The sequence below is a fragment of the Helianthus annuus genome, chromosome 4 (genome assembly GCF_002127325.2).
Source record: "Helianthus annuus cultivar XRQ/B chromosome 4, HanXRQr2.0-SUNRISE, whole genome shotgun sequence".
In the NCBI taxonomy this organism is placed as follows: Eukaryota; Viridiplantae; Streptophyta; class Magnoliopsida; order Asterales; family Asteraceae; genus Helianthus; species Helianthus annuus.
Genome location: NC_035436.2, coordinates 29,981,380 through 29,995,196, shown reverse-complemented (window position 1 = coordinate 29,995,196; position 13,817 = coordinate 29,981,380). Strand labels below are relative to the sequence as shown.

The window sequence follows — 13,817 nt, the reverse complement described above, 5'->3', positions numbered from 1 at the left end:
GTGCACTTGCCCATATGTGTGTTTAGTGTTAGTGAATATCGTGTTTTATAAATTTAAAACTTGGCTAAAGGTGTAAAAAAGGGCTTAATTATACATTAAAAATATATTACACTACACACATCATCATCCGTTAGGAGTTTTCTAACCTCACTTAATCAAGGAAAGCAACACCGATAAACACAATGCAACCACCGAGACAAGCATAAACTAGATTAAATCACAACCGAGTTCATTTTACAAATCTTACGCATAAATTCACCAAGATAGCAATTTTGGCCCAAACTACTAACTAAGCTAACAAATCATGGCAAGAATTCATAACAACACCATCTAACCCGTTAGAGTCCTTCCGTGAAGGCAAGCTTTCTTGATTAACAATAATTACATTTTATTAAACCACTAACCCGTTAGAGTATCAAGGTGCCCACATTTTAACCAAGTTAAGCTAGTTAACAAAGTTTAAAGTTTACTAATACATGATTAAATAAGCTTCATTTTTCAACTATCTTACCTAACCAAGCACCAATCATCCAACACAATTACTTATAATCAAGAAATCAATATCAATAACAAGGTTGCAAACTAATCATCAAAGATAATCATAGAAAATACTTCAAAGTTTCATTACAAACATAGATTAACATACTAATGGTTATAATCAAGCAAGGGATTGTTGTGTTTTTGCCCAAAGGCTACAATAATACATAAATATTAATCTAAATGCTTGAAACATTAACAAAATTCTGGAAAGATTAGAAAACCCAACCATAAACAAGCATAAGATTAAGAATCCAGATAGTAATGGAGCTAAACCGATCAATGTGGCTTGAATCCGAGTGAAAGCAGAAGCCTTCGGAGCCCCAAAATCTCCTGCAAAGCTCTCAAAAATTCCAGAGTTACGAATAGAATGGTTCTGTTCTGTTTTTATGCTTTTTCGATGTCACACGGTCGTTCCCCGATCGCACGACCGTGCACTTTAAGCAATTATTGGTGGTGGTCCACCATACCGCGTGATGTCACAGATCGTTGACTGGTCTTCGGTCTCGCACGGGCGTTCTTCATTTGGCACGGCCGTTCCTCACCGAGTTCTGGTTGCACGCCTGGTCCTTTGGTCGTTCAGTTCTGAGGTCTTGTTTGATCGTCGGATCCGCACGCCCGTTCCGCATACGGCACGACCGTGCCTCTTCGGGTTGGCCTTCAATGCGGAGTTGCACCCTCGTTCACTGCTGGTCTTCATGGATCATCGGATATGAATGGTCGTGCAGATGGTCGCACGGCCGTGCCACACGCCCAGGTCAGTTTTTCTAACAGAAGGTTCGCAGCTTCGTCGTTTTATCCGGAAAGTCCTCGTTTTCGCTATCATCTTGTCCGGTATGCTGTTTTAGGCCTGTAAACAAAAATGTAGATAATTAAGTATCCGAATGATGGTTTTACGGCCGAAAACGCATAAAATGGGGATAAAATGGGGGACTAAAATATGTGTAAATTAGCGAATATCAAATACCCTTTAAGTTCCATCTCTCATCGGATGTGAGACAAGGTGCCACTTTCCCACATTTTCAGCATTCAAGTTTCAAACACCAAACTTTGAGCATCGATATCTCATTCATCTTAGCTCCGTTATGGACGTGGTTTAGTTCGTTGCGAAGCCCTTCCAACATTGAAAACAAACCCACAAATAAATATATAAAACCCTCTCATTTTATTATATTTATTTCTAGTCCAAAATAGGAATAAATCATTTTCCTATACAAAATTTCCAACAATCCCCCACATGAATAGAAATCGATCTATCAAGTTTCAATGATACACGTTCAATAGTTGAGCATTGTAAGATAGGTAGGTGTAACCTTTGAATCTTCTATTGTGAAGCATACTTAGCCTCCTAGGTTCTTGTAGACGCGGTGTCCTTGAAAAATCCCCCATTTATGTAGGCGACAATATACATTCACACGATACTCTCCCTAGTCGAGTCAAGACCTCATGGTTGTGTCCGTTTATGGTCATGGAACACGTTCCTGGTTCTGCGAGAGCTCTAGGATTTGCGCCTCCCTACAAATCTATTCGAAGTGACCCCACTTCTCTCTAACATAGGTGATTCCTCTGAATCATTAAAAGCATCATGGTTAATTTGGATTTCCTCAAAATACTTTACCTCAACATGCTTAACCTTTCCTTCGTGTCACTGATTGGAATGGACTAGGAAGTATACAACTCCCTTTATTGATTTTGGGGCACCCCCCACAGTGACTCCCTATGGGTTTATGATTAAGTTTGCCTATTGAACCTAGATCTTGGGATCTCCAGTCAACTAGGTTAGGTTTCCCTCATATTCCCTTCATCTATGGGCTTTAGTCCCATTCCTCTTGACAACCTATACACCTTATCTGTACTTAAGTCTTTTGTTAACGGGTCCACAATGTTCTCATTTGACCTCACATAGTCAACTGAGATAACACCCGTTGAGATAAGTTGCGTACCGTGTTGTGTCTACGTCGAATGTGCCTTGATCTGCCATTGTACATCATGCTTTGTGCTGTAGCAAGAGCAGACTGATTGTCACAATGTATGCAGATCGCCGTCAACGGCTTTGGCCATCTTGGATTATCTAAAGCGACGAATTCGGATTCCATCGTAGATCTAGCTATAACCGTTTGCTTGGAAGACTTCCGAGCTATAGCTGCGTCAGCAAGTGTAAACACATATCCACTTGTTGATCTGTGATCCTTTATATCCGATATCCAGTTCGCGTCAGTGTATCCTTCGATCACTGCTGGATCACGGGTATAATGTAATCCATAGTCTCTCGTGTATCTTATGTATCTAAGCACCCTCGTGATAGCTTTCCAATGATCCTCGCTTGGATTACTGGTGTATCTACTTAGCCTGCTCACATCATATGCTAAGTCGGGTCTAGTACATGTCATTAGATACATGAGACTACCAATGATCCTTGAGTACTCTAACTGAGAAACACTCTCGCCTCTATTCTTCCTTAGGCGTTGGGTATTATCAATTGGAGATCGAGCTACACTCGTATCATCCGAATTGAATTTCCCAAGGATCTTGTCCACGTAGTGAGATTGACTCAACACAAGACCATTTTGGGTTCTAGTGATTTTAAATCCAAGAATCACATCCGCGAGACCCATGTCTTTCATGTCAAACCTCGCTTTCAACATGTCTTTCGTTGAGTTGATCATCTTATCATCACTCCCAATGATAAGCATATCATCTACATAAAGACATAAAATCACATAACCTCTTGGTGTGTCTTTAAAATAAACACACTTGTCGCACTCATTTATCTTGAAACCATTGTCAATCATGACATGATCAAACTTTTGGTGCCATTGTTTTGGAGCTTGCTTCAAGCCATACAAAGACTTGAACAATTTACATACTTTACCCTTGTTTCCAGGGGCGGAAAAACCCTCAGGTTGTTCCATGTAAATTTCTTCTTTTAAATCGCCATTTAGAAATGCGGTCTTTACATCCATTTGGTGAACTTCCAAATTTCTTAAAGCCGCAATTGCAAGAACCAATCGTATAGAGGTTATTCGCGTTACAGGCGAGTAAGTATCAAAGTAATCTAGACCCTCCTTTTGTCTAAATCCTTTGATCACTAACCTTGCCTTGTATTTATCAATACTTCCGTCAGCTTTCATCTTCCTTTTGAATATCCAACGATATCCAAGTGGTTTACAACCAGGTGGAAGATCTACTAACTCCCAAGTATGATTTTGCAATATAGACTCAATTTCATTCTTAATTGCTTCTTGCCATTGAGGTCCTTCCGTGGAGGTGACCGTTTCGCGGTAGGTATTGGGCTCACCCTCAACCATATAGCTCATGAAGTCTAGACCAAAAGATTTTTCAACCCTTTGTCGTTTACTTCGTCTAAGCTCACCCTCCTCGACCTCAGGTCGTTCATGAGTTTCATCTAACCTCGTAGACGAACTCGGACCTGCCTCATCTACCCATGTAGATGAACTTGGACCTGGTTCATCTAACCATGTAGACGAACTTGGACCCGCTTCATCAGCCGCTGTTGATGAAGTCCCTTGTGTTTGACCTAACATAGAAAACACATTTTCAAAATATGAGACGATATTAGGATTTACCTCCATGATAGTGTGTTTGTGTACATCGGGATTCTTGGATTCATATACAAGAAAACGATGTGCACTACTCTGATGTGCATATCGAATGAAAATGCAATCAACAGTTTTGGGTCCTATCCTAAGAGCCTTAGGAGGTGGTACAATCACCTTAGCTAGGCACCCCCACACTTTCAAATATTTGTATGATGGCTTCTTTTTTCTCCATAACTCATATGGAGTTTCGTCCCTATTTTTCAAGGGTATCTTGTTGAAAAGATAGCTTGCTGAGAGAATGGCGTCCCCCCACATTTCTTGGTTCACTCCCGAGCTTATCAACATGGCATTCATCATTTCTTTCAATGTGCGGTTCTTTCGTTCCGCCACGCCATTTGAGTGTGGAGAATAAGGAGGTGTACACTCATGTATAATGCCACTTTTTGCGCACAAATCGGCAAAAGGTGCAACATATTCACCTCCTCGATCGCTTCTCAAAGCTTTTATCTTCTTTTTAAGTTGATTCTCAACATCATTTTTGTACAAGATAAACTTCTCTATTGCTTTGTCTTTACTCTTAAGTAAATACACGTGGCAATGTTTAGTACAATCATCAATAAACGTCATGAAGTGCTTATTTCCTCCACGCGTGGGAACCGCTTTTAAATCACACACATCGGTATAAATTAAATCAAGGGGTTCGGTTATTCGTTCAACCGATTTAAACGATGATCTCGTAAGTTTGGATTCCACACATGTCTCACATTTGTGATTGGACTCGATATGGAATGTTGGTATTAAGTTTAATTTAATTAAACGTCGTAATAAATTAAAATTTACATGCCCTAGTCTACCATGCCAAACATTAGAAGACTCAATCATGTAAGTAGAAGAAGAAGTTTCATTCAAACTTTTGTTTTGCTTTACAACCATTACATTCATTTTAAACATACCATTAAGGGCATATCCCTTTCCAACAAACATTCCACGTCTAGACAAGACAAAATTGTCCGATTCAAACACTAGACGAAATCCAAACTTGTTGAGCATCCATCCCGACACGAGATTCTTCCTTATCTCTGGGACATAAAGCACGTTGGTCAAAGTAAGCTCCTTGCCAGACGTCATCTTCAGGATGACAGTGCCTTCCCCCTTGATGCTTGTGGTAGCTTTATTTCCCATATAAAGCTTTTCTTCACCCGACGCTTCCTTGAATGTAGAGAAAAGAGCCTTGTCTCCACAAACATGGCGGGTTGCACCCGTGTCAACGAACCATCCTTTTGGGTTTTCACCCATCGCGTTGAATTCTTCAATCATAGCCGCTTCCTCAGTTATCATAGCGATTAGAGGCATACCATCCTCATCAACCATGTGCGCACACTCACGCTTAGGTTTCTTGCATTGGTTAGCACGGTGCCCCGTCTCGTTACAATTGTAACAAATACCTTGGAAAGGCGCATGCTTCTTTTTCACAGCCCTCTTTTTCGGTCCAAGGTTGTTAACCTTTGCTTTCCTTTTGTTGTCCTTTTTACCCTTGCCTTTCTTGCCCTTTGAGGACTCCCCAACTTCCACCATGTTTGCCTTAGCCGCAGCTTGCAAAATGGTGCCTTTTTGGGCCACCCTGTTGTCCTCTTCTATACGAAGACGGACGACAAGTTTCTCAATCGTCATTTCCTTCCGCTTTTGTTTAAGGTAATTCTTAAAATCCAACCAAGCAGGAGGTAATTTCTCAATCATGGTTGCCACTTGAAACGTCTCGCTGAGTACCATACCCTCAGCGTGGATGTCATGAAGTATAATTTGCAACTCTTGGACTTGGTTCATACCAGTCTTGTTATCAACCATTTTGAAGTCCAAGAAACGGGCAACAACAAATTTATTTGTTCCCGCATCCTCCGTTTTGTACTTTTTATCCAAGGACGCCCATAATTCTTTGGAAGTCTTGATATTATAGTACACATTATACAATGCATCTGAGAGACCGTTGAGAACATAGCCTCGACATATAAAGTCCGAGTGCTTCCACGCCTCTACCGCACTCAGAGCCTGAGCATCGGTCTCCCCTTCCGCAGGTTGGGGAACGGTCTCCGTCAAGAACCTTGCAATGTTCATGGTGGTCAAGTAGAAGAACATCTTCTGTTGCCACCTCTTGAAATGGAGACCCGAGAACTTCTCGGGTCGTTCAGCATGATTTGCCACTGTGGACGCTCCCACAGTGTTGGCAGGGGTACCGACAACGACGTTGACATTGGTATTTTCAGTCGACATTCTGAAAAAATTTCAAGAAAACAAGTTAAATTCTATTTTCAAAATAATAAAGACGCTACTTTATTATTATTAGGAGTTCAAAAAATTCAGTCGTGTAGCTTCTAAGTCCAACTTTGAAGACTACACCAGTAGGATTTTTAGAACTTCAGCGACAGAAAGTAGTAGAAGCAGATTCTGTTTTGACAAAGTCGCTACTTTGAATCAAAACAAAGAAAAATCTTTTTAAAACACAACCTGCTGTGAGAGAAAAAAAAATTGAATTCACAATAGAGAAGTTTGTGATTCTACACGAACGGTGTTTTAAAATTTGTTTTAAGATTGTAGGAATCCGTTCGTGTAAAATAAATAAAAATTTCTTTTATTAACTTGAATTACAAGAGCTAATCAGAAACTAATGAATACACTACAATTACAACTGAAAAATGAAAACAAGATAAGAAAACTCAAACAGACGAAACTGTTCTTGGCTGAGGATCGTGTTAGACACGGGTCCCTTAAAACAAATTCCGTGTCTCTCAGGAGAACACGTTTGTTTCCAGGATACAACAGCCTCAAGTAGTTGCACTGCCGGTCTTGACTCCAATCCGAATGTATACCTTGAAGCTTGAAAGAGAATAGAAGAATTCTGCAGAGAGAGATTGAAATTGCTGTATAAATCGGTGTGTATGGTCTTCAATAGGATGCTTCTATTTATAGTTGCAAGTCTTGAAGAAACTGAAAATGAATTAAATGGGTGAATTAAACTGCATTAAACGTCTTTAATGCACTTTAATTCGTCATTTAATTCTCAGTCAAACGCATTAACTTCGTCAGTTTCAAATGCTGAATGTAACTACACTAACATTAACTGCAGCAGAAAGCTTCCGCACGCGTGTGCGCGCAAGACACACTGGGGCGCGCGCAGGTTTGCACCTACATGCGCGGTGCGTCCACTTGGCTCACTCCCATGCGCGCGTGCGCCATACTCACTCAGGTCCATGCGCGCATGCGCGCGTGTGCCGCATCACCTGTGAGCCTCTACGAGCACACCACACAGTCGCGCCGTTTTGGCTCACTTAGGTGCGCCGCACACGTCACCTAAGTGCGATGCACCATGCGCGCAACCGCGCGCCATGTGTACTCGCGCGCATGACTGCCACATCATGCGCCACTGCGCGCGGACCCACCAGGGTCATGCACATGCATCTCACGTTACCAACCACCTGGTCCTTGCAGTCTCTGCTTCACCAACGAAGTGCAAAGTGCGCCATCAAAGCGCCACATTGCGCCTCATCGCCCATGCCACGCGCGCGCGCGTGTGTGAGTGCGTGTGCGAGTGAGGGCTGCTTTTCACGAGTACACTACTGAGTGCTTACATGAAACAATAAGGATGGAGAGATCCTATTTAAATACCCCCTTTAAGTTACATCTCTCATCCGATGTGGGACAAGGTGCCACTTTCCCACATTTTCAGCATTCAAGTTTCAAACACCAAACTTTGAGCATCGATATCTCATTCATCTTAGCTCCGTTTTGGACGTGGTTTAGTTCGTTGCGAAGCCCTTCCAACGTAGAACACAAACCCACAAATAAATATATAAAACCCTCTCATTTAATTATATTTATTTCTAGTCCAAAATAGGAAAAAATCATTTTCCTATGCAAAATTTCCAACAAATAGCACAAGGTTATTAATGCACTCTCAATTTTATATAATAAGAAAGTTCAGCAAACATTCTTCTTTATTCGTGAGTTTAATCTTGTGTTCAGTATTTTGCAAAGGGCCTGAACCAACATCCTCATACCCATCCTACGTGACGCTTATGTGACGGACCATCCTCCAAGAGAGGATGATCATCATACCGTGTAGCCTAAGCATGCCTGAAAGAAATATCAAGGTTAGAAATGCAAGAAACACAATAAATACATATGCAGACTCTTCGTATTGGGTGTCCAAACTCTCACAAAGTGTGGCAAACTGGCAATGATAGATTAATAATTGTAATGAAAAGTTTACTTAATATGGAAACTAAATTAAAGCATTCAATACAACATCTTGGTTAAAAATTGATTAACAAATGAAGAAACAAAAACTAACGTGTTAGGATATCTTCTAAAATATCCTTAATGACTAAAATAGCTTCTTGAACAACATAATTTACTTAAATTTTGGTCAACTCAAGAAGAACACTAATGCAAAGTTTCAGCAACTCTCTGTAGCTTGATAGCACAACGCCTAATAGCACAAACAACTTTTCTTACAAAATCAACATGTTACATAGCTTTTGTAGCATATTCTTTAAACTCCAACAATCCCCACATGACCAAATCTGTTAGACAAAAATTAGACAAAATATTTTACCTGTTTACTTAAATGGTTCGATTTGGGTTTATGTACTGTTTGTGATGGGTCAAACAGGTAAAAGTAAAAAAAAAGTTAGGTTAAAGGGAAACATGTAATAATGTCTGAGTATCCGACTCAGTGACTTCTATAAATGAATAAACTGTGATCATCTTTGAGATGCTAAAATACTGATTATTTAGAAACAATTAAAATTTTAACAAAATTGTTTTAGTCTTGTGACTCCGGATAGCACATAATGCATTTATTTGCACAAAATATATGCTTATAAAGTATAACCCTTCAACCTCACCAATTTTCCATCTCAAGACAATGCATTTAGTTACACAAAATATATGCTTATAAACTATAAGAATTTTGAAGCCCACTAATAAGTAATAACATACCGACTATTGAATTGAATTAAAAGAAGGATTGGTCCATGGCTTGTAATATATTATAATATTTTTGGGCAAATATTTATGGACTCAAATGTTTTTTGCTTTTACGCAACTATTCACAGAAAAGATTAGAATAAAACATATATAGGGAAAGCTACACCGGAGATTATAACCTAACTCACTGGTTAAGAAGAGAAACAAAGTCTACCACATCATTGTTTATAACTCAAAGTACCGATGTAGAATGAGGATTAGGGCTTTACTAATGAGGTAAAAAAGTAATGGATAGATCATCAAAGCATTAAAAAAAGGCCTTATTATTTAAACATTATTTTCAAGTGCAGATAGAAACAAACTATAATGATATTTCTACCTTAGTAGGATCAAATACAAACCACATTTCGCATACAAACTGTAAGAACCATTTAAAAAGTGGCACGTGGCATCCAACCAATTATAGAGAAATGATAAAATAATATCCTAAATAATATCAATTATATTGATTTCCCTATAAATATACAAACAAACAATTAATTCTGTATTTGGATCTTCCTTTTGTTTTCAATGTGCTGATTAAGAAAAGTGCTGATATCATTCAAATATGTGCTAAAATCAATTATCTTGATTAATTTTCATGTGCTAATATAGTTCGTAGTGCTACTTTTAAGTATGTATTGTTTTGGTATGTGCTAATTTAACTTTTTTTAAGTGCTAGGATCTGTTCTTACGGTTTGTACGATAAATATGGTTTGTACCGGAACCAACCCCATTCTGACATTTTCACTGTTTTAGTTATAAACCGAACATCATGTGTCAAGCAAAAGATGCTCACAATTTCTCATGACGAAAAAAGCTCGGGAAGAGCGTTATTCCAATAAATTGCTAACATGTAATAGGAGGGCGGTTTCCTTGTTCATTGAAGGGTGAGGGGGCATCCTTGTCAAAAAGATTGCTCATAAAAATAACAAATTTGATAAATTAGTATAAAATTTGAAGTTAAAAAAATTATTATACTTGAATGAAAAAGATAATAATATATCCGATTTTGAACCAGTATAAAGAGTTTTCCTTTCTTTATCAACTCATTGCTTAAACCGGACAGACGTGCAAACACTATCGGCTCGGGGACGGAAATGGCTCAGGGACGGCTCGGGGACGTTTCCCAAACGTACCCGGATATTGGGGACTTCTACATATGCTCGGGGACGGCTGGGGTACTTCCAAAACAAAGTATCAGGGACGTTTCCTAAAATATTTAGGGTTTTAACCCTTTTAACTTCCAAAATACGAATGGTCGGCCTTTTTAAATTACATATGCTCGGCCTTTTAACTTCCAACATTTATTATCAAGTATCAATAGGATCGAATTATCATTCATCGAATTATCAAGTATCACTATCAAAAGTACGATCTTTCGCTAGATGAACCGAAATTTGAAAACGTTTTGATTAACGATAATTAATTACTAATAGCAAATGTATATTTCATATTATTGTATCGATTTGTAATTGATTTGTAATTGATCTCTATCCTAAAATAGAGACACTCAATGTAATTATATATACAAAGGAATGAATGGAGAGAGGGCATCGAACCTATTCTATCATGGTATCAAGAGTCCAGATACCCACCTCCTTCTAACCCTACATCGCCGACATACCGTCTCTCCCACCCTTCACCGTCGGCCCCCTCTCTTTCTTACCTGCTTACTCTGTTCGGTCACTTCATAACCCTACCCTGTACTGATGACCACCTCAGCCATGTCTTCCTCAGCCATGACTTCATCTATTTCTCCCACAGCCGAATCTAAACTCCATCCGGCTACCACTGTTTCCAACATCCGCAACCTCATCCCCATAACTCTGGAGATTGAGTCTTCACAGTACAACTCCTGGGCCACACTTTTTAAAATACAGTGCAAAGCTTTCCTAGTTTATGACCACCTCTCACCGAAACCTAAACCATCCGAAACCTCATCATCTGACCCACCCAAACCAACTGATGATTGGGAATGGCTTGATGCAATTGTTTTATAGTGGATACATATCACGATTTCAAATGACCTTCTCCACATAATCATCAACAAAACATCGACTTCCTATGAAGCCTGGAGTGCCATTGAAAATCTTTTTCAGGACAACAAAAGTGCCAGAGCCATTCACCTCGTGCACAAGTTCTCTAACACCCGCCTGGACGCTTTCACTTCGGTTTCTGCCTACTGCCAAGAACAAAAGGTTCTGGCCGATCAATTAGCCAACGTCAATGCACCGGTTGATAATGATCGTCTCGTGTTGCAGCTGATTGCAGGCCTCAATGAATCGTACGAAGGGATTGCCACTATCCTCCAACAACAAGAACCCCTACCATCTTTCTACACCGCCCGCTCCAAACTCATCCAAGTCGAGACCCGTAAAGCTGAACAGGCACTGCTTGCGTCTAAAACTATCACCGTATTAAACACCACCACCAGCCGCACACCAACCAATACCGACTCACCACAGAAGGCCTACTGCTCCGACTACTCCCGGGGACGTGGCAGGTCTCGAGGCCGTGGCCGCGGCCGTGGTTCTTCTGGCCGGTCACGCTACCCGCACCCTAACGCCTACTTGCAGCCGCCCCCATATGCCCCTTGGATGAACTCTTGGTCCGGGTATCCACCTCCACAGTCCCCATAATACTCCCCATGACTCCGCCACCCTGCCCTTACCCCACTTGCAACAGTAAACAACAGCCCCACTCTTCGGGCTCACAGGGTCTACTTGGGCCGAGGCCCACTCACGGGCTCCATGCAGCATATGCTCCTACGGATATAGAACATGCCATGTACACTATGTCTCTGCAACAACCTGACCCGATATCGTACATGGACACCGGTGCAACAACAAATATGTCTCATGAACAAAGTGATTATCATTCCTTTTCTAATTCTTGCATGTCTAAAAATATTATTGTTGGCAATGGAGATACCATTCCAGTTATAGGTACGGGCACCAAATACCTACCCAAACCCTATCCACCTTTTATCCTCAAAAATGTTCTTTACTCACCCAAATTGCTTAAAAACTATATCTTCGTACGTAGATTCTACTACAGATAATTCTGTGTCTGTAGAATTTGACCAGTTTGGTTTTCTTGTGAAGGATTACAAGACAAGGACCCCACTCCTGCGATGCAACAGCAGCGGTGATCTCTATCCTTTGCTTTTGGGACCCAAATCTTCCTCACCTACCGTTCTTGCTGCAATTTCCTCGCAACTCTGGCATCACCGTCTTGGTCACCCAGGGCGCCCGTCTTTACATTCATTAAAAACTTCTTCTTCCATTGATTTTAATAATTTTGAGAATAATGTATGCCAGTCTTGTGTTTATGGAAAAAGTATTCGTTTAACATTTTATGCGTCTACTTCTTACCCTACCCAGCCTTTTGATATTATACATAGTGACGTGTGGACGTCACCTATTGTTAGCTCAGCAGGCCACAAATATTATATACTGTTTCTTGACGACTTAACCAATTTTTTGTGGACCCTTCCCATTTCTAATAAATCTCATGTATTCCCTACATTTACCCAATTTGCAAAAAATATTAAAACTCAATTTGAACGGGTCATTAAAACTTTCCAGTGTGACAATGGGAAAGAATATGTCAACTCCGCTTTTCAAAGTTTTTTCAACACAAACGGCATTGTTCACCGCCTCTCATGCCCTACACCTCTTCTCAAAACGGGAAGGCCGAGCGCAAAATCCGTACCATAAATAACGTGATGCGCACCCTTCTAGCCCATGCTTCTCTTCCCACTTATTTTTGGCACCACGCCCTTGAAAGAGCCACCTACCTATTAAACATTCTTCCAAATAAAATTACCAAAAAATAAAACTCCAACTGAACTTCTCTACCTTTCCACACCTTCCTACGACCATTTACGCGTCTTTGGATGCTTATGCTACCCACTCGCTCCATCCACCACCATACACAAACTGGACCATCGGTCACATCCTTGTGTTTTTCTAGGCTACCCTCCCAACCATAGAGGCTATCGGTGCCTTGACCTTAACACTCACCAAATATCTTCATCTCTCGCCATGTGGCCTTTGATGAAACCACCTCCCCGTTCGCTCAATCTATCTCACCGACTCCTTCCTACAACTTCCTCAGCAACCCGTTCCTACCTCACCTATGGCCTCATGTTGAGCCATCGCCCAACCCAAACAACGTGTCACCCAATCCATCACCACCCTTGTCCATAACTCCCTTCACTGTCCACTCGCCACCCCCTGCCCAAGCCCAACCCAACACCCAGCCCAAGACCCCGTTTCAATAGCCTATGCCGCCCACCCCATCCTCTCTTAACCTAGTGACGAGCCCGTCCCAGCCCAACACTACCATCGGCCCACATCCCAAACCACACTCGCACCCAGCCAACCCTTGTCCGCCTCCACCAACGACCCGAACCATGCACACTCGTTGCATGAGTGGCATCTACAAACCTAAACAACCCTTCTCCCTACACACTTCCACCGCCCCTTCCATTGTACCCATACCCAAAGCCCCGACCGATGCCCTATCTATTCCGAAATGGTACTCTGCAATGTCAACTGAATATCATGCATTAATTAGAAACAGGACATAATGGGATTTGGTCCCAAGACAGCCACATATGAATGTTATTAGAAGCATGTGGCTGTTCAAACACAAATTCAGGTCTGATGGTACTCTTGAGCGGTATAAAGC

The 13,817-nt window shown here is 41.0% G+C and overlaps 1 protein-coding gene across 1 annotated transcript; it reads left to right on the top strand.

The window, feature by feature from the left end:
* The first annotated feature begins 10,219 nt into the window (after window positions 1-10,219).
* LOC110866948 lies at window positions 10,220-11,761 on the top strand. Its single transcript, XM_022116092.1, has 2 exons — window positions 10,220-10,300; window positions 11,222-11,761. Exons 1-2 carry the CDS (start codon window positions 10,220-10,222, stop codon window positions 11,759-11,761), a joined length of 621 nt encoding a protein of 206 aa, XP_021971784.1.
* Window positions 11,762-13,817: the final 2,056 nt, after the last annotated feature.

What these genes read in the sequence shown, in the direction of transcription:
- LOC110866948 (XM_022116092.1), top strand. Translation starts at nt 10,220, where the DNA reads ATGGCTCAGGGACGGCTCGGGGACGTTTCCCAAACGTACCCGGATATT. An exon ending in TATGCTCGGGGACGGCTGGG is followed by an intron (nt 10,301 to 11,221) that starts GTACTTCCAAAA and finishes AATCTTTTTCAG; the next exon opens with GACAACAAAAGTGCCAGAGC.